The sequence below is a fragment of the Moschus berezovskii genome, chromosome Y, assembly GCF_049115385.1.
Source record: "Moschus berezovskii isolate FMDL1 chromosome Y, NW_MosBer_1.0, whole genome shotgun sequence".
NCBI lineage: Eukaryota > Metazoa > Chordata > Mammalia > Artiodactyla > Moschidae > Moschus > Moschus berezovskii.
The window spans coordinates 3,043,396-3,066,458 of NC_142489.1; the positions used below are offsets into that span (position 1 = coordinate 3,043,396).

The 23,063-nt window shown below is 58.3% G+C and overlaps 1 protein-coding gene across 1 annotated transcript; it reads left to right on the forward strand.

Annotated features, from left to right (window-relative positions):
• The first annotated feature begins 311 nt into the window (after positions 1-311).
• On the forward strand, positions 312-11,845 carry LOC148772993 (short stature homeobox protein-like). Its single transcript, XM_088834462.1, has 5 exons — positions 312-597; positions 4,395-4,603; positions 8,492-8,549; positions 8,653-8,741; positions 11,600-11,845. Exons 1-5 carry the CDS (start codon positions 312-314, stop codon positions 11,843-11,845), a joined length of 888 nt encoding a protein of 295 aa, XP_088690588.1.
• The last annotated feature ends 11,218 nt before the right edge of the window (positions 11,846-23,063 follow it).

Genomic DNA, 23,063 nt, shown 5'->3' on the forward strand with positions numbered 1-23,063 from the left:
TGAAATCAAAAGAAAACCAATTGCCGGACTGGAGGTGGGGGAGAGACAGCGCCTCCGCGTGCGCCCGCCGCCGAGCCGCGAGGTGTAATTGCTGCAGACAGAGAGCGTTGGGGGTTGGGCGCAGAGGTAGCCGCGTATAAATAGTGAGATCTCAAATTGAAAGGCATAAATAACAGCAGGAGGGACCTGCCTTCACACGGACGGTCCTCTCCGCGCGCGGGAGGCGTGCGGACCACAGCCCGGCTCCTCGCCAGCCCCGCGGACCCCCGCGGCCCCCCTCCCCGTTCCCACCCCCACACCCCCAGGCAGCCATGGAAGAACTCACGGCTTTTGTATCCAAATCTTTTGACCAGAAAAGCAAAGACGGCGGCGGCGGCGGCGGCGGCGGCGGCGGCGGCGGCGGCAAGAAAGAGTCCATCACGTACAGGGAAGTTTTGGAGAGCGGACTGGCGCGTTCGCGGGAGCTGGGGGTCTCGGAGTCCACCCTCCACGACATAACGGAGGCCGGCGGCCACTGCCCGGTGCATCTCTTTAAAGACCACGTGGACGCCGACAAGGACAAACTGAAAGAGTTCGGTTCGGGGAGGGCGGCGGAAGGTAAGCCGGGCCGGGCGCAGGCTCCGGGCCCCTCCCGGGCACGGCGCTTCCCGTGGCCACCGAGCCCGGCCGCCCGGCGTCTCGCTCTGCGCTGCGCGGAGGCCCCGGGGAGGGGGGCGCCGAGGTGGGCTCTTCGTTTCACTCCCCCCCAAAAAGCTGAACGTGACAGCCCCGGCTCGGACGCAGAAGGGTCCCGGCCGCCACCCGTCGCCAGGCTTTTCCTAAGAAAGAAAGCGGCCGGAGAAGCGAGGAGGCAGGGGCGGATGGAGGCACTGGATCCGAGGGCGGGCAGCGGCGCGGGGCCTGCGCGCACCGCTTCCCCGGGGGGCGTTGGCACTGGGTGCCAGCGGCGGGCCCTTTCCCCGGATGGAGAGCGATCCGGGTGTGTGGGCTTGTCAGGGCCGGTCGAGGGTAAGGCTGGCGGCGGCGCGCTCGTGTGCCCGCCGGGCTGTCTGTGTGCCCCGGGACGAGCCCCGGAGCTCTCTCTGGGCGCCCTTCGCCTGCCCGCTTCCCCCGCTAGAAACGGGCCGCGTCGGGGGCAGCGCCGGCTGGCAGGCGTCGGCCCCTCCCTCGCCTCTCAGCCCCGGGCCCTCTTGGGGAGAAGTTTCCCTTGATGTTGGCTGCCGCGGGGCCCGTGAAATTAAAACCAGCCCTGTGCCCGCAGGTGGTCAGGGTTTGCGCGGGGCAGAAGGGCCCGGGGAGGCTCGGGAACCTCTCTCTCTCGCGCGCGCGCGCACGTGGAGGCCCAGACCCCGGTCGGCAGGGCGCAGCGGGCCCTCCGGCAGGACCCCCATCCTGCGGCTTTTCCTGACATCTACGAGGCGTTTCGGCGCTGTCGTTGACTGCAGAGGCAGCCGCGAGGGCAGGCTTGTTTACAAGGGTTTTCTCAGCGGGGCCGAGATGGTCCCCACCGGGGGCGGATTTCCATGTACACAGGGCAGCCGGCAGCTATAAATCAGAGGAATAAAAGTGGCTGGATTTCTCAGCGGGGAGCGTTTGAAAGCGTCCGAAGGTCTATATTTCTCATGACAAAGCGAGGAGAAACAGAAGCTTGCCATATGGGGCGTGGGTCCCCGTGTCTGCCTCTTGCAGTGTCGAGAGGGGTCGGCACTGGCGACCCCTGGAAGTCCGTGGGTCCCACACTTCTCTGGGGGAGTCCCTGCACGCGGGGCTTCGAGGCTGGCCCTGACTGCCTTTGGAAACCTTGACCTTAGCGGAGGCAGAAGGCTCGCGAAGGCTTAGTCCGGATAAGACCCCGACCCCGTCAGAGTCCAGCGCAGACTGGGTTCGGATCGTCTTACCTCTGGGGGCTCACCCCTTGGCGAGGCCTCGCGCACCTGGCCCTGTAATTCCTACAAAGAGGGTGTGCTTTGATGGAGACGCGGCTGTCTGCCGGCCTGAGCCCCGGTCAGGGCCTACTTTTAATTTACAGCGCCTGGCGACTGACCTCCCGGGCCCCTTCACGGCTTCCCCCATCCTCCTTAAAGGCTGAGTTCCCCCTCTGCCTGCCTCGGCTCACCCCTGGACAGTCAGGACAGCAGAACCCTGGCAGTTGGCACCTGGAAAGCGGGCAGAGCACAATGGAGGCCTTTTTGTTTTCTATTTTAAATAGACAGGAAGAGAAAGACAGGGCTGTAAAAAGTAGAAGCAAGCAAAATCGCAGTTGCTCCTTGCTTGTCTGGCTCTGCAGACCACCCCCTGGCCCTCCAGAAGGGCTGAGCCGCCCTGGTCAAATTGGCAGAATGGAGAGGCGGGAGAAGCTGGGGTCTGGAGAGACTCGGAGGTGTTGAGCGCCCGGATCGCGTGTAACTGCCGAGCCTGTGGTTTCTGCAGAGCCTGCCCTGGGTTCTGCAGAACTTTCAAGGCCAGCTTCTCATTCTGGGGTCAAGTCTCTGGGGTTCAGGCTTAAGACACCTGTACTACGAAGTCAAGACGGGACTACCTCTGGGAAAGGATATTTTTCCCTGTGGCGGAGAAGTAGGGCATCCTTGGAAAGGCATTCGTCTCAGGAGGTGAGAGGGCATTGGGTGCCCAGTGCCCAGGAGCCTTGAGGAGAGATGTTTCAGGACTTCAGGGTTAGTGAGCATCTTAGGAACCCCTGCTGGGGGACAGGCTGTTTTCACTGATTTTCCCCTAGCCTCACCGAGAATTTGACTCTTTCCCCCTTTGCAAGTTTTTGGGCTCATGGCTGAGGGCTTCTGCAGTGCTTCCGGACTCTTTTCAGAAGTCGTGGAAGCCCAGACACTTTGGAGAGAGTTTAGGGAAAGCCACTGTCTTCTCCTTGACCCAGAGGGGACATCTAGTGAGGGTGTTGGGAGACCTTTCTGCCTGCACCCCCATAGCCCCTATGATCCGACAAAAAAACCACAAGGGCTGCTAAAATGTTGTTGTTCACTCGTTGGGACCCCATGGACTGCAGCACGCCAGGCCTCCCCGTCCATCACCATCTCCCCGAGTTTGCTCAAACTCGTGTCCATCGAGTCGGTGATGCCATCCAACCATCCCCTTCTCTGTCGTCCCCTTCTCCTCCTGCCTTCAATCTTTCCCAGCATCAGGGTCTTTTGGCTTCCACCATCTCTGCGACTGGGGAGCCAACTTTTATTTTCAATCCCTGACTTTGGTGTGGGCCTGCATTTCCTGGAGGTGGGAAGCAGAGGTGTCTGTGTTAGAATCTGTTTGATCCTGACCTTACTGCCCCCTCCCCCAGCAAATACAGATGCTTCTGTAATTTTTGGACCGGAGAGAGTTTGCACTCCTGGAGTCCTGTTGGGGCGTGACAATATATCCAAGAGACGGAGGGGCAAAACAGGAAGTCAGGAAACTGTGCTCTTGGGGGCACCCCTAGACGCCTACCCATGTGCCTTAAAATATGGCTTTGCTCTCTTGCGGGGGGGGGGGGGCGCTTCCCTGGTGGCTCAGACAGTCAAGAATGCACCTGCAGTGCCAGAGACCCGGATTTGATCCCTGGGTGGGGAAGAGCCCCTGGGGGAGGGCATGGCAACCCACTCCAGCATTCTTGCCTGCAGAATCCCATGGACAGAGGAGCCTGGCGGGCCACAGTCCATAGGCTCACAAAGTCAGACACGACTGAGCGACTAACAGTTTTCTTCTTTGCTTTCTTGATCAGAGGGAGATGAGGTCCGCCGATCGGAGGCTCTGGCTTGGCTGGAGCCGCCCCTGTCCTGCTGGGGTTGATTGGGGGACAGGGTTTCTCCTTGGCCTGGCCCCCTTGCCAGGCCTGGCCTCTCCCTGAGCTCTTCGTGGGAGCTCCCACCAGGGACCCCCATACTTGGGCGACTCTGCTTATGCGTGTTTGATGTAATAATACTTAACACCCGATTCCCTTTCCAGAAAAAAAAAAAATAAAAGAGGAGGGTGTGTGTGTTAGGTTCTGTCAGTGTGTCAACAGAGGCGAAGTGGATAATTGAGGAAACTATTCGGAGATTAGGCCAAGATACACCAGCCGGCCCGGGTTCGGAGTCCTTACAAAAGAGCGCGTCCTGCTTGCGGGGTGTGCTTTATCGGGTCCACGCAGCTTTGCGTCAGGGCGCGCGGTCCGCCGAGGCCCCGCGCCCCGTGGGCGCACCCAGCGTTGGGCCACGTCGAGCCAAGCTTCCCGGCGCGCGGCCTGTTCGCACTGCGCGGGGCCGGTGTTGCCAGCACGCAGGACCGGCGGGCCGGCCCGGGGGAGGTGGGGGCCGGCGGAGGGGCTTTGCGCGGCCCCCGGGGGCCCCGGGGAACTCGGGCCGGGGCGCGTGGTGGGGGAGCTCAGCGCTGTGCCCTCGGCCTGCCCGTAGGTTTGTACGAGTGCAAGGACAAGCGCGACGACGTGAAGTCGGAGGACGAGGACGGGCAGACCAAGCTGAAGCAGCGGCGCAGCCGCACCAACTTCACGCTGGAGCAGCTCAACGAGCTGGAGCGGCTCTTCGACGAGACGCACTACCCCGACGCCTTCATGCGCGAGGAGCTCAGCCAGCGCCTCGGGCTGTCGGAGGCGCGCGTGCAGGTGAGGCCCGCGGCCCCCGGGGCGCGCCCCCCTCGGCCTTGGGGGCGCTTTCCAGGAGCGCGCGGAACCCCGGGGCTGGGGTGGGCGTTCGGGGACATCCCCGGGGTCTCGCGCGCGCCCTGCCTGGCAGGCGCGCCCTCCGTCCGCGTCTCGGTGACTGAGGCTCCTGCCCGCGCGGGGCCGGATTAGCCGCGGCGCCGGGCGGGGGCCGGGGAGGGGACGCGCAGGGGCGGCGACGCGGGCGCATGGAGCTGGCCGTGTCCCCATCTGGCGAGCCACCGGCTGCTGCGGGCGGGTGGGGTGGGGTGCGCCCGCACGTGCGCGAGGGAGGGGGCGCTCCCGTTTTTATTATTTTCAGTTGAACCTCGTGGTTGGTGTAAACGTGGAAGGGAAGCGGACGAGTTTATTGATGGGGGTGTGTGTGGTAGAGACCCCCTCGCAGACGGGCCCCCCTCTGCGGGCGCTGCCGACGCTGCGTCTTGCGAGTCGTGCTGGGCTTTTCCGTCCGCGTTGACGGTTCCGGGCAGGACAGCAGAGCCCGAGAGAAGGAAAAGAGGGTCGCGGTCTCTGGGCTCCGGGGACTGGTTATTTAAATAAATGGAATTCATGCAGCCCACGGGGGGGAGGGGACCGCCGTGCAGCCGGGGCTTTGAAAGAACGGCTGTCTTGTAGCTGCAGGATCAACGTGCTTGAGCACGACAGGGCTGAGATTGTACGCACGAAACGAGAACACGGAAAGCGTTTTTACAAAGGCTTTCATTTGGGGAGCAGCGGGGGAAGGTGTTTGCATTCTGCCTCCTTCCCTTTGCCTCCCTGCCGCCCGCGCTAACCGGGATTTCTTAGGCGCGGATGCCGCAGTCCCCCCAGCGTGTCCAGGATCCTCCGTGGCCTGACGCGGGGATGCTGCCCGCCTGCCCGGGACCGCGGGCCGGCTGGCTCTGGGGACCGCGTCCCCGAGCCCATTCGTCCCGGCGTCTGCGGCCGAGGCGCGGAGGGGCGCGCGGCGGTGAGGCGGGGGGGACTCCTGGCCACCTTTCTCCGTCAAGATGGATGGGGCTGCCCTATATAAATTAATGAAAAGATTAAACTTTTGCTGAAGGGGACATCAACTTTTATGTCATTTCACAGCCTCTCTGCCCGGGATCTGTAATATCTCCCAGGCCTTGATGTACTGTTTCTATAAAAATAAATTACTTGTAATTTAATTCCACACTATTTCTTTCAGTAGTCTATTACTGAATAGCACCTTCGCAGGAGAGACCGAGTTGGCAGAAAATTGCTTCTTGGGTGGCTCCACATCTTGAGAAAAGCCCTAAAAAAAAAAAGAAAAAAAAAAAAAGGTTGGGGGCGGGTAGGAGCTGGGAAAATGGGAAAAGTGAGGTACAGGCCTATTGATCCAGAGTTGGATTACAATTTAACGATTGTAAATAATAATGAAAATAAACATGGGAATAGAAGAAATAATTTCCAATTGGCCACGGGGAAAAGCATCGTGTAATAAAGAGAAGGCAGAAAGTGGTCATAAAAACCAATTAGTTAAAACTCGGACCCTGCTGTGCCGAAGCCAGGGAAGGGGGCGGGGAGGAAAGTGGACTCAAAAAGGAAGAGCCGAAAATGCATTATATTTTAATCCTGAGTCTGAACTGTTGGGTAATCCTTTTCGGTACAGGCTGTCCTGTGTTGTTAGAGGATAGTGTTTCAATTTAGAGTGGAAATTTGCTGTAAATAAATTGAAGACCCTTTGGAAGCTGGTCCTTATTAACCTTTTATTTTTAGTGTTGTACTGGAAAACTCATATCACCCAGCTGTCAGGGTTATAATCGAAAGTTATGAGACCACGGTGAGGCGCGGGCGGTAATTTAATTACGACAAATATCTTTGGGTTTATGGCGCAGAGCTAAATTAAATGTCATTATTCACTGTCTGTAATGGAAATCAAAAGGAAATCAGATTACAGCATTTGTGAGAGAAATCAGCGAGTGATCCTTAATGAAGAAATAACTGTCTAAACCACTGTCGTGTGCTTTACTTAGCATATTCAGGACTAATTGGAATTGATCGTGAATCACCCCAAGACTGATTTATTACCGCCGAACGCAGCGGCTAATTCATCACTTTTATTCTCCGTAATCTTATTTTTTTCTTCTTTCCCCGTGCTGAAGGGAAAGTGAGTTTTCTTTCTAAGAGTTAAATAGGATTCTGTTTTCGGGGGAAAAAATGCGCTTGGTGGTGGCGGGGGGAGGGGGTGGTGGTGCAGAATTTTCTCGTCTGGCTCCGAATTTTCACATCCTGTGCTGAGGATGGCCGGGTACCGGACCCCAAGGAGACGGAGGTGTCCGGGAAGGGTCGGAAACCGAGAGCAGTCCAGTCCCAAGCTGAGTGCAAGGCAGCGGCGATTGGGGCGGTTCACGGGTAGGGAAGGACTTGTGGAGTGCAGCCTTTGGAAACGCAATCAGGATTTGTGAATTTCCACACATCTTGAGAGGGGGCACGGTTTTGCAGAATTCTTTTTGGAGCAACGGGGCATCCAAATTTGCCAGGCTCCCTGCAGCGTGGCAGGGTGAACTTTCCCACGCTTGGTGGGGTGGGGGAGTCAGTTCTGTTAGGACAGGCGGGTCCTAGAGGTCAGCCTTGGATGGAAAACGGGCCCTTAAAAGAGGCTGCGAGGGAAAAAGTTCAGGGGTCCTGCAGTCCAGGCTGATTGCAGCCTCCATGGGATTGAGGTTTCCTGGGCAGGGTCCGGCCCCAGGCCCTGGGCTTGGAGCCTCGCAGGGTCCCCGAGTTCCCCCCAGAGGTGGGACGTGGCCCAAGTTATCCTGTGAGATCCTGGAGCACCACGGAGGGGACGGGGTGTGAGAGGCTGGAGGGGGAGTTTTGGAGAAAGTCAGGAAGGAAACGTCAAGGGCTGAGGACCAGACGGAAGGGAAGCCCTGGATGCCATCTTCATGGGGCTGTTTGGAGGAAGGGGGGCAGCGAGTGTGGGGAGGACTGGATGGGGCGCTGGGGGGGGGCGTGGGGCGTCACACCCCGATCTTGTCGTCAGGCCTCCGATGCTCGTTTGCGTGGGTCTCAACACCCTTTCCAGAGATTCTGAGCCCCTCCAGTTCCAGTTCCTGTACCTGAAGTCCAGGGTCTGCATTTTGTGTGTGGGGGTGTGTGTGCACCAGTCTTTGGGAATCAAGAATGGTCAGGACTCTGGGGTGTGTAGCTGGGACCCTCCAGGCTTCCAAGGAGGGGGGGCTGCCTTGGAGGACATGGAAATTCCTGGACCCCAGAGCTTGATTAGGGAGGAGGCTGGTCAGGAGGTGGAAGGTCGGGGTGGAAGGTCAGGTTGGACCAGTGGCCTGATGGGCTGGAGTGGGAGCTGCCCTGCGCAAAACGATGGAAGGTTCTCCACGGCCACCCGAGGATCCTCTTGGGCTTCCCTGGTGGCTCAGATGGTAAAGAACCCACCTGCCAACGCAGGAGACCTGGGTTCGATGCCTGGGTGGGAAAGATGCCCCGGAGGAGGGCATGGCAACCCCCTCCAGTATCCTTGCCTGGAGAATCCCACGGACAGAGGAGCCTGGTGGGCTGCAGTCCACGGGGCCACAGAGTCAGACAGGACTGAGCGGCTGAGCACACAGCAGAGAGGGCCCAGCTGCTCGCTTTCGGTTCACGGATGCTAAGGCTCTATCCCCACTTAGCCGAGGGCGCTTGTCAGCTCCAGGTGCCCAGTTGCGCTGGGGCTGGGGAGACAGGGGCAGGGGAGGGAGGCCTCGAGGGGGCCTTTTTGCAGGGGGCGGGGGCGGGAACCCCAGGCGCCTTGCACAGCCTCTGGCGTCGTCAGGGAAGCAGGCTTTGCCTGCGCTCACGAAGGGGGTGCACGTGTGTCCGCCCCGCCCCCAGGTTTGGTTCCAGAACCGGAGAGCCAAATGCCGCAAGCAGGAAAACCAGATGCACAAAGGTGGGTGCGGGGCGCTGGGGGCGGAGGGGGCAGGGCCGGGGACGGAGGCGGGGGCGGCGGGGAGGCCGCCCGGCGGAGGGCTCACTTCTGTGCTTGCTCGCAGGCGTGATCCTGGGCACGGCCAGCCACCTGGACGCCTGCAGGGTGGCCCCCTACGTGAATATGGGCGCGCTGAGGATGCCTTTCCAACAGGTAGCTCGGTTTTGATTTTCATTTCCCCCCACCAGGGGAGCCGCCGCCTCCTCTAACCCGCCCTGGGGGGGAAGAAAGGCGAGCCAGTTTTTCACAAGCGCAATATTTAGAAACCCATTGTTCTGTGCTGTGCGCCTAGTTGCACAGTCCCGTCCGACTCTTTGCAGCCCTGTGGACTGCAGCACGCCAGGCTCCTCGGCCCGTGGGATGTTTCCCAGGCAAGAACACTGGAATGGGTTGCCATGCCCTCCTCCAGGGGATCTTCCCCCGCCAGGAATCGAACCCGGGTCTCCGGCATTGCAGGCGGATTCCTTAGCACTGAGCCACCAGGGAAGCCCTGTAAACCCGATCACGCTATAAAACTCCGGAGAGTTCTGTTTGAGGGCCGACTGGGACAGAAAGCCACACGATTTTTTATTTGTTTACGAAAGTCAGAGGGGAAAATTAAAAATGCAACCCACCCAGCAAGCGCCCATTCTCTCGGGGACGGAGCGGGGTTGCGTCTCCCACTCGTGCGTGAGGACCTTTTCCTGCAGCCAGCCCGGCCTCTCTGCAGCGGGCAGTGATCCTTGCCCCCGCGCCTCAGAGTTGGGGGGGCGCGGAGGGGGGAGTCGGGCCCAGCTCCCAGCCGCGCAGGCACTCCTGTGCAAGGAGGGGGCAGCCGGGGCGTCGGAGGACAGAAGCCCTCGGGGTCCAGGTGCCCCAGGGGCCGCGCCACCACCCCTGGTCTGGAGCAGCCTCGGGTGGGCGGCCGCGTGGCCGGACCTGCGGGGGAGCTGGGCTACAGGGCGCCCCGCTGCTGCGGGAGGGAACGGGGCCCAGCGTGGGGGCGGGGGCCTGCATGCTGGTGGGCGGGCGTCGGAGGGGGGGGACCCCAGCCAGGGGGTAGGAACCACAGCGTGGGGCGGGGGGCGTGCACGCTGGTGGGCGGGCATCAGTGGGGGGGTGCGGGGGTCCAGCATGGAAGGTGGGGGCCTGCACGCTGCGGGGTGTGGGGGGGGCGTGCATGCGAGGGGAGGGGGTGTGAGGGCGTTCGGGGGGCGTGCACGCTGGTGGGCGGGCGTCGGGGGTGGGCGGGGGCCCAGCGTGGGGGGTGGGAGCGTGCACGCTGCGGGGCGAGCGTTGGGGTGCTCCGGTGGAGCAAGCAGGACACGCCTGGGGGTTGTCTCCGCCCGTGGGTGCCGAGGGCTGCGAGGTCTGAGGGTCTGACCTGGCCTGCAGGGTTGTCTCGGCGTGACAGCGTGGGGGGCCGTCTCACAGTGGAGGGTCGTGTAGCGGTGACACCGTGGGGGGCCGTCTCGCCATGGAGGGTCGTTTAGGGGTGGCACCGTGGTTTCGGCTGGGAACTCCCGTGGGGCTGAAGGCAGAGAGGGAGTCCGGGGCTGCGGCCTGGGGAGGGGTCTGCACCCTGCTCGTTCGGACCCCGCCCCCAACCTCCAGGGCGGGGCCCCTCGCCCACCCCAGCACCCCTGCCCCAGGCCTGTAACGGCCCCTGGCTATTACAGGGGCCGCTGCCCAGGCGTGGGGTCAGCGTTGGGCCCTCTGAAATGAGACCATTGGGAGCTCGAAGACTTGGCTGTGCTCTTTTTGGAAGTGGATGGTCATTTTCTCCTCCTGACCCAGGGATCGAACTCTGGTCTCCTTTACCATCTGAGCCACCAGGGAGCCCATCTAAGTTGGAACTTTGCTCTGCATTTTTTATGAAATGCTGTGGCTCAGACAGTAAACAGTCTTCTGGAAGATTCCCAGACTCTGGTCCGTGGGAAGGGGCTGTGTGTGGGGGTGGGCGAGGCCTGAGCTCTAGGCAGGACCCCGAGTACCGAGTAGCGGGGCACGTCAAACAGTCAACTGACGGTCAGGTGAGGAGGGGCTCCCAGCTGTAGACACCCCGATGCTGCAGTGGCCCCGGGCATCTGTGCAGATCCCCCAGCTCCTTAGGGGTGGGAAAGCCCCCCTCCCCCAAACAGCCCGTGACTCCCATCCAGACATCAGCTGTCCAGAGAACAGTGGGTGGTGGTCCCCTGGTGGGGGGTGGTCCCCTAGTCTGGGGGGGTGGTCCTCCTGCTGGGAAATCCCCACCCCCCCGCCCCCGCCACAACCTCCATCCGGACATCAGGTGTCCAGGGGACAGTGGGTAGTGGTTGGGCAGTGGTTCTCTGGTCTGGGGGGATTTCCTCGGGGCAGGAAAGCACTCCCTAGAACAGGCAATGACCTCCATCCAGACAGCAGGTGTCCACAGGACAATGGGTGGTGGTCCCCTAGATGGGGGAACTGTTCTTGGGGCGGAAGCCCTCCTCCCCAAAACAGCTAATGACCCCCATCCAGACATCGGGTGTCCAGAGGACAGTGGGTGGTGGTCCCCTGGTGGAGGGTGGTCCGCTGGTGGGGAGGTGTCCCTCTGGTGAGGAGGTGTCCTTGGGGCGGTGGGAAAGCCCCCCTCCCCAAAACAGCCAGTGACCCCCATCCAGACATCGGGTATCCAGAGGACAGCGGGTGGTGGTCCCCTGGTGGGTGGTCCCTTGGTTAGGGGTGGTCCCCTTGTCTGGGGGGCGTCCTTGAGGCAGGAAAGCACCCCTTAGAACAGGCAATGACCTTTATCCAGACACCGGGTGTCCACAGGACAGTTGGGTGGTGGCCCCCTGGTGGGTGGTCCCTTGGTTAGGGGTGGTTCCCTGGTCTGGGGAGGGGTCCTCGGAGCAGGAAAGCGCACCGCCCCCCCCCAGAACACGCAGTGACTCCCATCCGGACACCGGGTGTCCGGAGGGCAGTGGGAGGTGGTCCCCTGGCTTGGGGGGTCCTCGGTGCGGGAGAGCCCGCGCGCCCCACAAGTTCTGACTGTGCGCGGTCTCCCATCGCAGGTCCAGGCGCAGCTGCAGCTGGAAGGCGTGGCGCACGCGCATCCGCACCTCCACCCGCACCTGGCGGCGCACGCGCCCTACCTGATGTTCCCGCCGCCGCCCTTCGGGCTGCCCATCGCCTCCCTGGCCGAGTCGGCCTCGGCCGCCGCCGTCGTGGCCGCCGCGGCGAAGAGCAACAGCAAAAACTCCAGTATCGCCGACCTAAGGCTGAAGGCGCGCAAGCACGCGGAGGCCCTGGGGCTCTGACCCGCCGGCCCGCCGCCCCCCGCGCGCGCCCCGGGCCCCGCCACCCGGTGCGCCCCTCCGTCCGTCCGTCCGTCCGTCCGTCCGTCCGTCCGCGGCGTCCTGCACCCCGCCCCTCCGCTGCCCGCACCGCCCCCCACCCTCCGCCTCGACGGGCCGCACGGACACCCCGGAGCCAGGGGGCAGCGAACTCGCCGCCCCGGGGCCGCCCTGGGAGATCCCTCTCCACCCCCTGCAGGCCTCGGGAGGGGACATCGGGGAGCGCACGGCACCTCCAGGGCCTCGCGGAGACGGTCGCGGGGGCGGGAAGAGCGAGCAGGGGACGGTTGGACCACCCCCACTCGGCCCCCTCTTGGGGCGGTCCGTGCGTCCCGGGACGACCCTCGGCCACGTGGAGCTGCCCTGCGCCCTCGCCTGCGGCTGCCACTTCCCACCCTGTGCATGCGGCCTGCGCCACGCGCCTTTCCAAGATCTCTCAGTCTAGGAAACAGAAACAAAAAAAAAAGATCTGGGGCTGGTCTCCTCTGAAGATGCCGACGTTTGGATGCGCGCGGTTGTATTCCCTGCTACGGACGGAAAAGTTTCATCGGAGAAGGAGCTACCGGACGCCCTCCGCCCCCAACCCCAGTGTGGATTTCAGTGTGGACTCGGGCATCCGGAAGCAGGGACTCCCTCCTGGGCCGGCCCGCGCACCCACCGCCCCCCTAACCCCTCGCCTGAAAGGTAGCAATAACGCAGCGCATTTGACACGGCCTGGCCAAGGTGATGCTGGTCACCGGGGACCTCAGGGTGTCGCGTTGGGACCGTCCCGGGGGAGGCCCGGCGGCCTGACGGGCCCCTGTCGTCCCGTGCTTGGCCCCGGCGCACCAGATTCAGGATTCCTTGGGCCACACAACAGGCGACTTGATAACTTTCCCCCCAGTCTTTTCGAGTCCCCCTCGAATGGACAGTCTTTGGCTGTTTTGCAGAATTCCGATGCGGAAAGGACTTGAAGTCGGGACAGAGGGGCACGGTGGTTTAGGTTTAATAAGAATAACTGATGAAGCATCCACGCGAGTGACATGCATTGATGTGCAGGAAAGTGCAATATTGTAAATATTATAGATTTAAAAAAAAAAAAAAAAAAGAAAGCTGTCCACTCTTGACCCTGTCAGCTCCGGACTTTGAAGGGCATTACCTCCACGGCCCCCACCACCTCCTCTGCATGCTTCGGGCCCAGTGCCGGGATGACCCGGGTAGGAGAGGAGTGCTTCCGGGAGGTGGAAGTGAGCTAGCTGTGGCTTGAAATGAAACCAGGATGGGGGTGGGGGGCAGGGGAGGGGCTGAGCTGTTTCTGGGACGCCTCCTCCAGGCAGGCTGTTGTAAGAGATTTTTTTTTTTTTTTAAGGTGTGGGGCTTCCCTGGTGGCTCAGTTGGTAAAGAACCTGCCTGCCAGTGCAGGAGACCTGGGTTTGATCCCTGGGTGGGGAAGATCCCCTGGAGAAGGGAATGGCAACCCACTCCAGTGTTCTTGCCTGGAGAATCCCATGGACAGAGGAGCCTGGTGGGGCTACAGTCCACGGGGTCGCACCGAGTCGGAGATGACAGTGTGACTTTCACGTTCCTTCACTTTTCTAGGGGTAGCCAGGTCTTTTTTCCCCCCTCTTGTCCACGGGTTTCCCCTGCCCGCCCATTGTGTGAACCTCACAAAGCTCTCTGTCTTAGCAACAGGTCAGGGGCGGTGGGGCCCCAGTCGCTTGACACCACGTATCCAAAGTGTTGAGGTTCCCGGGTTGAGCTGGAGGCCATGGGCTTTGCATGTGCTGTGTCAGCTTGGGCTGAGAGGCCCGTTGTGGTGGCGGTGCACCCTTGCTGGGCTTGTCTACCTCGAAAATGTGCATTTCTGTCTTTTTTTTTTTTTTTTTGGTCTGTTTGTTTGCCTTGGTCAGCCCCAGCGTGCCCAGACAGAACTTGCTACCTAGTTCCCCAAAGCCCCGCCGGTCCAGTCTGTTTCTAAAACAGCTTAACAGCAGTTAAGTCTTGCCGACTGTTTCCCCTAACTCCTTCATTTGGCTACATTTCTGTAAGGAAGAAAAAAAATTTTTTTTTCTCCTTCCGTGTAAGGGAACACATTCTACTTTTGCACTGACCTGAAATGTAGATTCATTTACAACATCTGAAACTCTTTTAATCAGAAGGCCCCTTCGACATAGTATTATTATTATTTTTTTCTAATTTTGAAATTTCAACTAAAGCTCTGAGATGATGAAGAGAGAGATGGGGTAAAAAAAAAAAAAAAAAAGAAATTGCGTATTTTTAAATCACTTGCAAGCCTTGCTCCCAGCATTCATGGCATTATGGAATTTGCCTCGTATGTGCAGGTCTCCTTCTGAAAGGTTGTGAATTAAAAAAAGTTCTCTCCATGGGATTTTTCCAGCGAGAATACTGGAGTGGGTTGCCATGCCCTCCTCCAGGGCATCTTCCCAACCTAGGGATGGAACCTGGGTCTCCTGCATGGCAGGCAATTTCTTTACCAATTGAGCCACCAAGAAAGCCCATACAACTTGCAACTTTGCTTTATATTGTTTACAAAATGCCTTGGCTCAGACGGTAAAGAATCCGCCTGCAATGCAGGAGACACAGGTTCAGTCCCCGGGTTGGGAAGATTCCCTGGAGGAGGGCATGGCAGCCCACTCCAGTATTCTTGCCTGGAGAATCCCATGGACAGAGGAGCCTGGCGGGCTACAGTCCACGGGGTCGCAGAGAGCGGGACACGACAGCAAATGAGCCTCGTCCATCCTAGAATCGAAGGCAAAGGTTGGAGGTGAAATGTGTTCGTGCCTTTTTTTTTTTTTGAAGGGTTATCATCCATCCATTGTAGTTAAATGTTGCCTCTCCACACATGAGGTCTAGTCTGGCAGAAACTGAAGTTTTAAAATAGAGCTGCCCACTGGGAGGCTGGGAGGCCTGCTGGACGGGGGTGTCATCTCGTCCTTTTCTCTGCCTTAAATGGGGTGAGCCGGGGGCGTCCCTCCTGGATGGGGGGCCCCCATAACTGAACGGAGCCTGAGCTGTTTGAGGGGGTAGGGGGCTGTGAGAGGAGCTGACGTGGCCTCTCTCTGGGCAGGAAGAAAGTCTGGGGGTGCAGGCGGATGACTGTTCAGGGCACTCAGGGTGGACGGCGGCTCCTGGCCTCCTGTGTCTCCCAGAAATTCCAGGACAGAAGCGAGCTTTTGGAGCCCCAGCTGTGGTCAGTTCTTCCCAGCCCAGGTCTGGTCTCTGCCCTCTCTCTGTCCGGCAGGCGGCAGGCCGTGCTGGGGTGGGCAGATGTTCTGTGTAGCTCCTGGTCTCCCCGGGGCGGTTTCTGAGCCATCCTGGGCTCTTCCCAGCGGCCGTGGGACAGAAAATGTACCGAGGTGGACGTAGTTTGGCTGTTCTCGGTGTTCTCTGAGTGAAGACAAGGCCCCCTTCTCAAAGTCCTTCACGGCCACTTCCAGAGGGAGCAGACCAGGCGAGGACTATCCCTTAGGTAGCAAAGTGGACGGGTTCCCTCCGAACAGCACCGGACGTGGGGTTTTTGCTTGTGAAATCCACGTGCAAGCGGGCCCGTGTGTGCAAACGTTCTACCAGATCTCTGCGGCGTCGCGCCCAGGGCCGCAGGGCTGTGTTCTCCAGGATGGGCCCCGGTCCACACAGCCGGTTCCGTTTCCTGAGACCCTGGTCAGAGAGGTCTTTCTCGATGGGGACTCCCAGTTTAGCGAAAACTCTTGTTCTCAGCTGGGTTGTTGCAGTTCCATGTCTTTCTTAGAGATTTTTTTTTTCCTTCTGAGGCTGGGAAATTTGCAATTTTATCTCAACGGGGGAGGGATTGCCTTGATTGGTCTTAGCGTCCGATGTTGGGCTTTCCTGGTGGCTCAGATGGTAAAGGATCGGCTTGCAATGTGGGAGACCCCGGTTTGATGTCTGGGTCGGGAAGATCCCCTGGAGAAGGACATGGCAACCCACTCCCGTGTTCTTGCCTGGTGAGTTTCCATGGACAGCGGAGCCTGGCGGGGCTACAGTCCGGGGGGCCGCAAAGAGTCGGACGCGTGGGAGCCACTGACACTTTCACTTTCGCCGTTGAGTTGATGAAGTGTCTGCCTTGGAGAAGTTTTGCTCGCTCAGCAGAGAGGTGCAAAGATCCCACTGGTGGCTCGTTTCTGGAGGGGTCACGGAGGTCATTTTGCTGTCGTGTTTTATAGGGTGACTTTGTTCCCTGTGACCGAGGCCGAGTGCAGGCTGGGTTGTGGCACAGGCTAGCTGCAGATAGAAGGAACCGGCCACGCGTGTGTTTCCAACCTTCACAGAGTCGCGCGTTTGGTGAGGCTAGCATCCCCCACCTGGGAAGCGGATCTTCAGAAGAGCCTCACACGTCCCTGGTGGGTGCAGGGACCCCCCACCCAGCTTGCTCCCATCTGAGCTGGGACCCCTGACCAGCTGCCCCTGATTGCAGGCACTTGCGTGCTCGGCCATGAAGTGTGTTCCCTGTGCGGCCATCTGGACTCTAAAACGGGAAGGGGTTGGTGTCTAATCTCACGGCCACCCCGGCCCTGCTGGTAACTCCCCTAGCCCAGTGTTCCCACTGGTCGGCTTCACTGTTAATGCTCCCCCAAGTCAACGGGGAACCCCAAGCCCTGAGTCCCAGCGTCCCTTACGGATAAGCCGACTTCCATGACAAACATACGTTTGAGGCACTTTGCTCTTTTTTTTTTTTCTCCTCCCCCCACCAAGTTTGGGAGGTTGGGTTGGCGGAGGGGTTATCACATGGACAAGCTCGACATTAAAAAAAGAAAAAAAAAAAACTGGTGCCTAATTTATTAAAAATTAGCTTAGGAATATGCTGACTTTTCAATACACGTGAACACGATGCAATTTATAAATGTTTTATTGAAATTTGATATTTAACGAGAAACCGGTTGAGGAATGTAGAAAAAAATGTTCAAGTTGCAAAGCTATTAAAACGCGCTATTTATTGAGAGGCGATGGTTTCCCCAAGCCAGCCCCGCGGTACGGAGAACTCCCGTGTCCGAGAGGGGCTTGCTCCTTCGCTCCCTGGCAGTAGGTAAACGTGGCTGTGTTATTTATTTCCCCCCTACCCCCTTTGGTTGAAAGTTCCTAAATATGTGCGATCTTAATTATGTTGAGTGTAAATTTGACGTTGCCTTGCCTTTATTTTTATATATTTTTTAAGCCTGTTGCTTTTCCCCCGCCTGTCTCTCCTTTCTTCCCTGAATTTACGAGCAGCGACGGTAATTTAGGACACAGCGCCCGGGTTTGGGTTATGCATACAAGGTGTGTCTGGACCTACGCAGGTTTTCAGGGATCGCTCAAATGAAATCACACAGCACCCCCCACCCAACCCCGCAACCCCGCTATTGTGGGGTGAAAAAAAAAACACGCCAAAGGTTTTCTTGGCTGTGCTCGCCGGCAACCCACCCCCTACCCCCGACCCCACACACAAAATGCCCTCAAGTTTAGTTCTACTTACAAAGTGTATTTTGTCAAACCATATAGTATGAATGTACATCTTGTAAAACGGAGATATAAATAAACTTATAAATATTTGTATTTAAGTGTTAAAAAAAATTCGCACCTCTCCCCAGAGGAGACTGGTGTGGGTGGGTAGCGGGCTGGGAGGGCCGTGAATTTCCGAGTCGGAGGAGGCTGACAGTTTTGTTTGCGAGGGGACAGCAGAGAGTGTGTGTATGTGTGTTTCTGAGGCCGTGTGGCTTTCCCTTCACGACTGCTCCTATAACCCTGACCTCGAGGAAAGGTACGTTCCACCCGCCTCCACCCCCCAGAAAAATGGGGAAAGCAAAGAGAGAAGAAAAAAAAAAATCCCCACTTGCAATCAGGTCCAGATTGGAGGCTGAGCAGCCAGGGGACTTGAGAAAAGCCCACCTGCTTTGGTTTCCAGTTTAAAATGATCCTTTTGTGTGATTTATTTGGGGACTGTGTGCGAGTTCTCCGCCGTGGCTTTGCACTGATGGTGGAGTCCTTTTGGGGGGAGAAAAAAAAAGAATAAATGGAAAAAAAAGGCAACACTTAAAAAAAAAAGTGAGACCTTTTTTTTTTTTCTCTTTTTGGCCTGTGCTTTTTATCTTGTTCCGGAGAGGAAGGTTTACAAGGCGGTGTCGTTTACTGTGTCGATAAAAACCACACGTGGGGAGCAAAAGGCAGGCAGACGTGGCGTGGGGGGAGCCGCCTGGGGGTCCAGGGAGGCTGTGTGAGCTGGAGCTGAGCGGCTGGGGCCTGCTCGTCCGGGGGGCTGGGGTCGGGGAGGTGACCCTCCCAAGGGAGTATCCATCACCGCCCAGTTGTGCCCAGAGCAGCTTGGATCTCTCCTCTCGTTCTTGGTCCCAGAAACCTTCTCAGCCAAGGATGGGAGTTATAAAGGACCTTGTTGTTGGATGCCGAACATCGATTAAATAACTCTTGAGATTTCATTTTCGTTTCTGACTGGGACACTGCAAAAGCGGTCCATGCCCAGAGCCCTTTCCCGAAAGCCTGTTTTGCGTCCTGGCTGTAGGAGGCAGCGGGCCCGGGTCATTGACCCATGGGCGGCCCCAGGACGCGGCCTTGGACGGTTTCTGATGGTTGCATTCAGCATCTGTATCCCAGGCTTCCTGGTTAATCTGTCCTTCTGGGGGGGGGGGCGGGGAGGGCAAATGCAGCCAGCTTTGGTGAGGCTCTGCTAAGTGGCTTCGGTCGTGTCTGACTCTTTGTGACCCCATGGGGCTGCAGCCCGCTAGGCTCCTCTGACCGTGGGATTCTCCAGGCAAGAATACTGGAGTGGGTTGCCATGCCCTCTCCTCCAGGGGGACAGGCTAGTCTCCACGAGATGTCATCGGTACCGTTATTTGGTCACGCAGAAAGCCATGAACGTCCAGCTGTGTTCAGCAAACGCCTTCATACTGTTTAAGAGACCAGTTTCTCTGCCACACAGACTCACTTTGCTGCCAGATGGAACCGATCTGAGATGGAGCTGACTCTGTCCTTGAGACGTCCCTGGCAGAGCTGAGCCCGAAATGTCAGTTTGTCGGCCCTGAGTTTCTTTTTTATTCTTCTCCCCACTGTGGCCTGTGCTGAGCCTGTTCCTTGGATTCAAACTGAGTTTTGTTTTTCTTTATAAATGATTTTGGGTGGCCCACACGGACACGCCCTGCAGAAAGATGGGGCCGGGGGTTTCTGGACGGCCGGACAGCCATTTCTTACGACCCGGTTCTCAGATCCGTGAATTGAACACGAAGGCACATTTGCTCTGTATCCAGGTTTCCGCGGCTTCTGCCGGGGGGTTGCAGGGTGGGGGGGTGCCTGCCTCTCGTAGTCAGTCATGGGAAGCAAAAACCACCGACTGGCCGGCAGACACTCCCTGATGCTTGCCAAAGGGCTGTCGGAGCAGTCGATGGGGGGAAAAAAAAGTCGTTTTCGATTTCCCCAGCATGTCTGTCTCTTCACACGGAGACGGAGCGCAGACGAGAATTGGTGCGTCTCTGCCTCCAATCCCGTGGCCCTTTTCTGACTTTATGGTTTTTTTTTTTTTTAATGACTCCATTCTTTTTTGTTGAAACACTGACGTTCTTTGAATAGAGGCAGATACACAGTGCCTGTTGCCGAATCTTACTTGTTTGTACGATGACATTTTGGAATTTTTTTTTTTTCAATCAACATAATGGATTTTTTTTTTTAAGCCACTGATTGAAATGATGAGGTTTTTCTTCTTAGTGTATATTTGCTTCTGTTGTTTACCTGAAGTCACAAAGAATGAGCTTAAAGGCCTGAAAGGGCCTAGCCTCCGTTGGTCCGTGGGAGTGTTGGGGTGAATGCACAGTTGTCTCAGCAGACACGCGGGAGGGAGTGGAGACCCCATGGGCGTCTGTCGTGACGTTCCCTCCTGGACCATCTCTTGGCCTCGGAGGTGTGAGTGTGACTCTGGGCCCAAGAGATGCAGTGAAGTTGGGCGGAACCACCGTGCTAGTTCTCCCAGTCAAAGGAGGCAGGTCACCGACCCAAGCTGCCCACGTCTGAAGAGACGCAGAGTGTTTGCGGTGTTTAATAAAAGCGCCCTACCGCAGGAGGCTGTTTTGAGAGTGAGCTGGAGGGGGATAGAGGTACTGTGGTTCAGCCACGAGGAAGCAATTGAGACAGACAGCCCTTCCAGAGGCTCCGTCTGACTGGAGCGCCTCAGACAGGGAACGCGTGCAAGTGTGTTTCTAACTCAAATCGAGGGCAGCTGGTCCTGGCTCAACTCGGGGGTCTCCAGACCCAGCACACGGTCCGCTCTTACTTTTATTCCATTTTCTTGAGATGAGGACCCCACTGTGGGCAGCAGAGTGTGGGTGCTCACAGGGACCCTCTGCTGTGACGGGCAGGTCGCCCTCCATCCTACGGACTTTGGTGACGTACAGGCCGGTTTCCTTCCAGAAGGACGGTGAGATTTCCACACCGGTGACTTGAAGTGATGTTTATCATCAGAACTATTTATGCAACATCTAGAGAAGAAAATGGCAGCCCACTCCAGTGTTCTTGCTTGGCCAGTCCCATGGACAGAGGAGCCTGGTGGGCTGCAGTCCACGGGGTCATAAAGAGTCGGACACGACTGAGCGACTAACACACATGGAAGACAGAATCGGGCTTCCTTGGTGGCTCAGCTGGTAAAGATCCTGCCTGCCAATGCAGGAGACTCAGGTTCAATCCCTGGGTCCTGGGTCAGGACAGTCCCGTGGAGGAGGGCACAGCAACCCACTCCAGCATTCTTGCCTGGGAAATCCCACGGACAGAGGAGCCTGGTGGGCTACAGTCCAGGGGGTCGCAGACAGTCAGACAGGACTTAGTGATGGAACAATACCAGCAAGCTTTTAGCAACCGTTGGAAAAATATATTATCACGCACGCACGCACACATCCACGGACACACACACAGAGTCGAGTTAGAGTGGAATTACGCGGTGTGTTCAGCAAGTTGGGTGAAGTGCGACCACACGCAGCCTGGCGGGTTGATTTGACGCCTACGCTGGCAGGCGGACAGACGTGACTTTGGGAAACGAGCCGTGCAGGGACGACACCAGCCACTCAGAACGTTTCTGCGAATCCAGGTGACCGGGTCTCAGAGCGGAGCCGTGGATGCCGAACCGAGACTCAAGGGCAGGACTTGGTTACACGCTGGGAGGCCCCGGGCGGACCCAAGGCTGCCGTGGGTTGGATGGATGCGTGTCGTCTGCTCAACACGGTTTGGAGGGTGTTTGGTGGTTTGGGTCATTTTCTGGGGAAACTAGGACGTGCGTTGTTTCTGCACCTTGACGGAGGGTGAAGGAAGAATTCTACGGAGGAGGGCAGGAGAGGGAACCCAGTGTCTGGGAGGAGCCACGTGCCTCCTGCCCTTCCTCGGTCGCCGAGGGGCGTTGTGCGGTGACCGAGGTCAGGTGGTCACCAGCGTGTCCGGCCGTGCGGGACCACAGGACATGTGCTTCTTTTCTCCAATTCAAGGGAAGCTTTCTGCCTCTGCAGACGGGGCTCTGGAAGACACACTCAGCGACAATACGCTGTAGATGCCCCGAGCCTCTCCCTGAGGTACCTGACAAAGCTTATCCGAGAAGAAATGCTACATAAGGAGCCGCTGGATATTTACGCTTAAGTCTCAGGGAGCCATTAGGCACGAGACTCTGAGTGGAGACACTGTAGTGGCCTCGTCGGTGCAAACGACGCCAACGGACGCCCCTTCTCCCAGCAGTTCGGCTGGACATTCCTTCTTCTGACAGAGATGCCGGCAGTGCTCACCTGAGTTGAAGGTGAGACTGCCCCGTTGCTGACTTGCATCGCATTCAGGCTTGCTTTCCGCTGGGACAGTGCGTGGGGTCCCCGGGACCAAGGATCACAGACCAGTGACTTCAAACCAGAAGCGTGCAGCCTCCCCCAGCCCTGGGGACTAGACGTCTGAGCTCAAGGGGTCCCAGGGCTGAGCTCCCTGCAGAGGCTCCAGCGGAGGGTCGTCCCCGCCTCTTTCGGCTTCTGGGGGCTCCGGGCGTCCGCCCCTGGGCTGGAGGCCGCCTCCCTCCCGTCTCTGCCTCCATCTCCACGTGGCTTCTCCTCCGTGTCCGTGTCTCTCCTGTTCTGCGTCTCATAAGGACCCTGTCCCTGGGTTTAGGGCCACCCCCATCCAGGAGGCCCTCATCTCAGACCTTCACTCCATCACCTCTGCAGAGATCCTGCTTCCACATAAGGTCCCATTTGCAGGCTGCAGCCCTCTCGTTTCATGGGGCTCCTGTCTTGGGCGTGTGTAGGTGATCCCGGCTCCCCAAGATTGTGATCGTACCTCTGGGCTGCTGCTTCTCTGACCTGGGTGGACCTTCACGCAGCCTGAAGGAGGAGGTGACAAGTCACTTATTTCTGAGACTTTCAAACACCCGGATTTCTGCACCAAGCACACGGCAGGGCTGAGCCTGGGAGACGGCGCTCGGTGGAAAGGTTTTGAGCCACAGGGAAGCGGGGTCTTGGACCTTATTGCCTGGGAAATTTGCTAACTCTCTGAGCTCCTTATTGAAAGGAAGGGACAGAATCAGCATGTGGTCTCCACGGAGAGCCTCTGCATCTTGGCTTAGAACACAAGGGCTCATTTCTGCTTAACGTGTAATATATGTATGTATATAGTGTAATATATATATATAATATATACATATGATGGTGAGAATACTGGAGAAGGAAATGGCAACCCACTCAGTATTCTTACCTGGAGAATCCTGTGGACAGAGGTGCCTGGTGGGCTGCTGTCCACAGGGTCGCACAGAGTCGGACACGTCTGAAGCGACTGAGCATAATGGCTCACTCATTCCTGCTTAACGTGTACTTCAGAGAAAGGCATGGAGATGGAGGAACCGTGTTGTGTGTGTGTGTGTGTGTATAGTTGTTGTTTAGTCGCTAAGTCATGTCTGATTCTGCGAGACCCCGTGGACTGTAGCCCAACAGACTCCTCTGTCCATGGGATTCTCCAGGCAAGAACACTGGAGTGGGTTGCCGTGCCCTCCTCCAGGGGATCTTCCCCACCCAGGGATCAAACCCCGGTCTCCTGCACAGCAGGCAGGTTCTTTACCGCTGAGCCATTGTATATGAATATGGGCTTCCCTGGTGGCTCAGACAGTAAAGAATCTGCCTGCAATGAAGGAGCCGTGGGAGATGTAGGTTCAGTCCCTGAGTTGGGAAGATGCCCT

Bases quoted from the DNA above. Each gene is read 5' to 3' on its own strand.
- LOC148772993 (XM_088834462.1), top strand. From the start codon at position 312: ATGGAAGAACTCACGGCTTTTGTATCCAAATCTTTTGACCAGAAAAGC. The intron at 8,550-8,652 runs GTGGGTGCGGGG...GCTTGCTCGCAG, and splicing joins GGAAAACCAGATGCACAAAG to GCGTGATCCTGGGCACGGCC. The intron at 8,742-11,599 runs GTAGCTCGGTTT...CTCCCATCGCAG, and splicing joins TGAGGATGCCTTTCCAACAG to GTCCAGGCGCAGCTGCAGCT.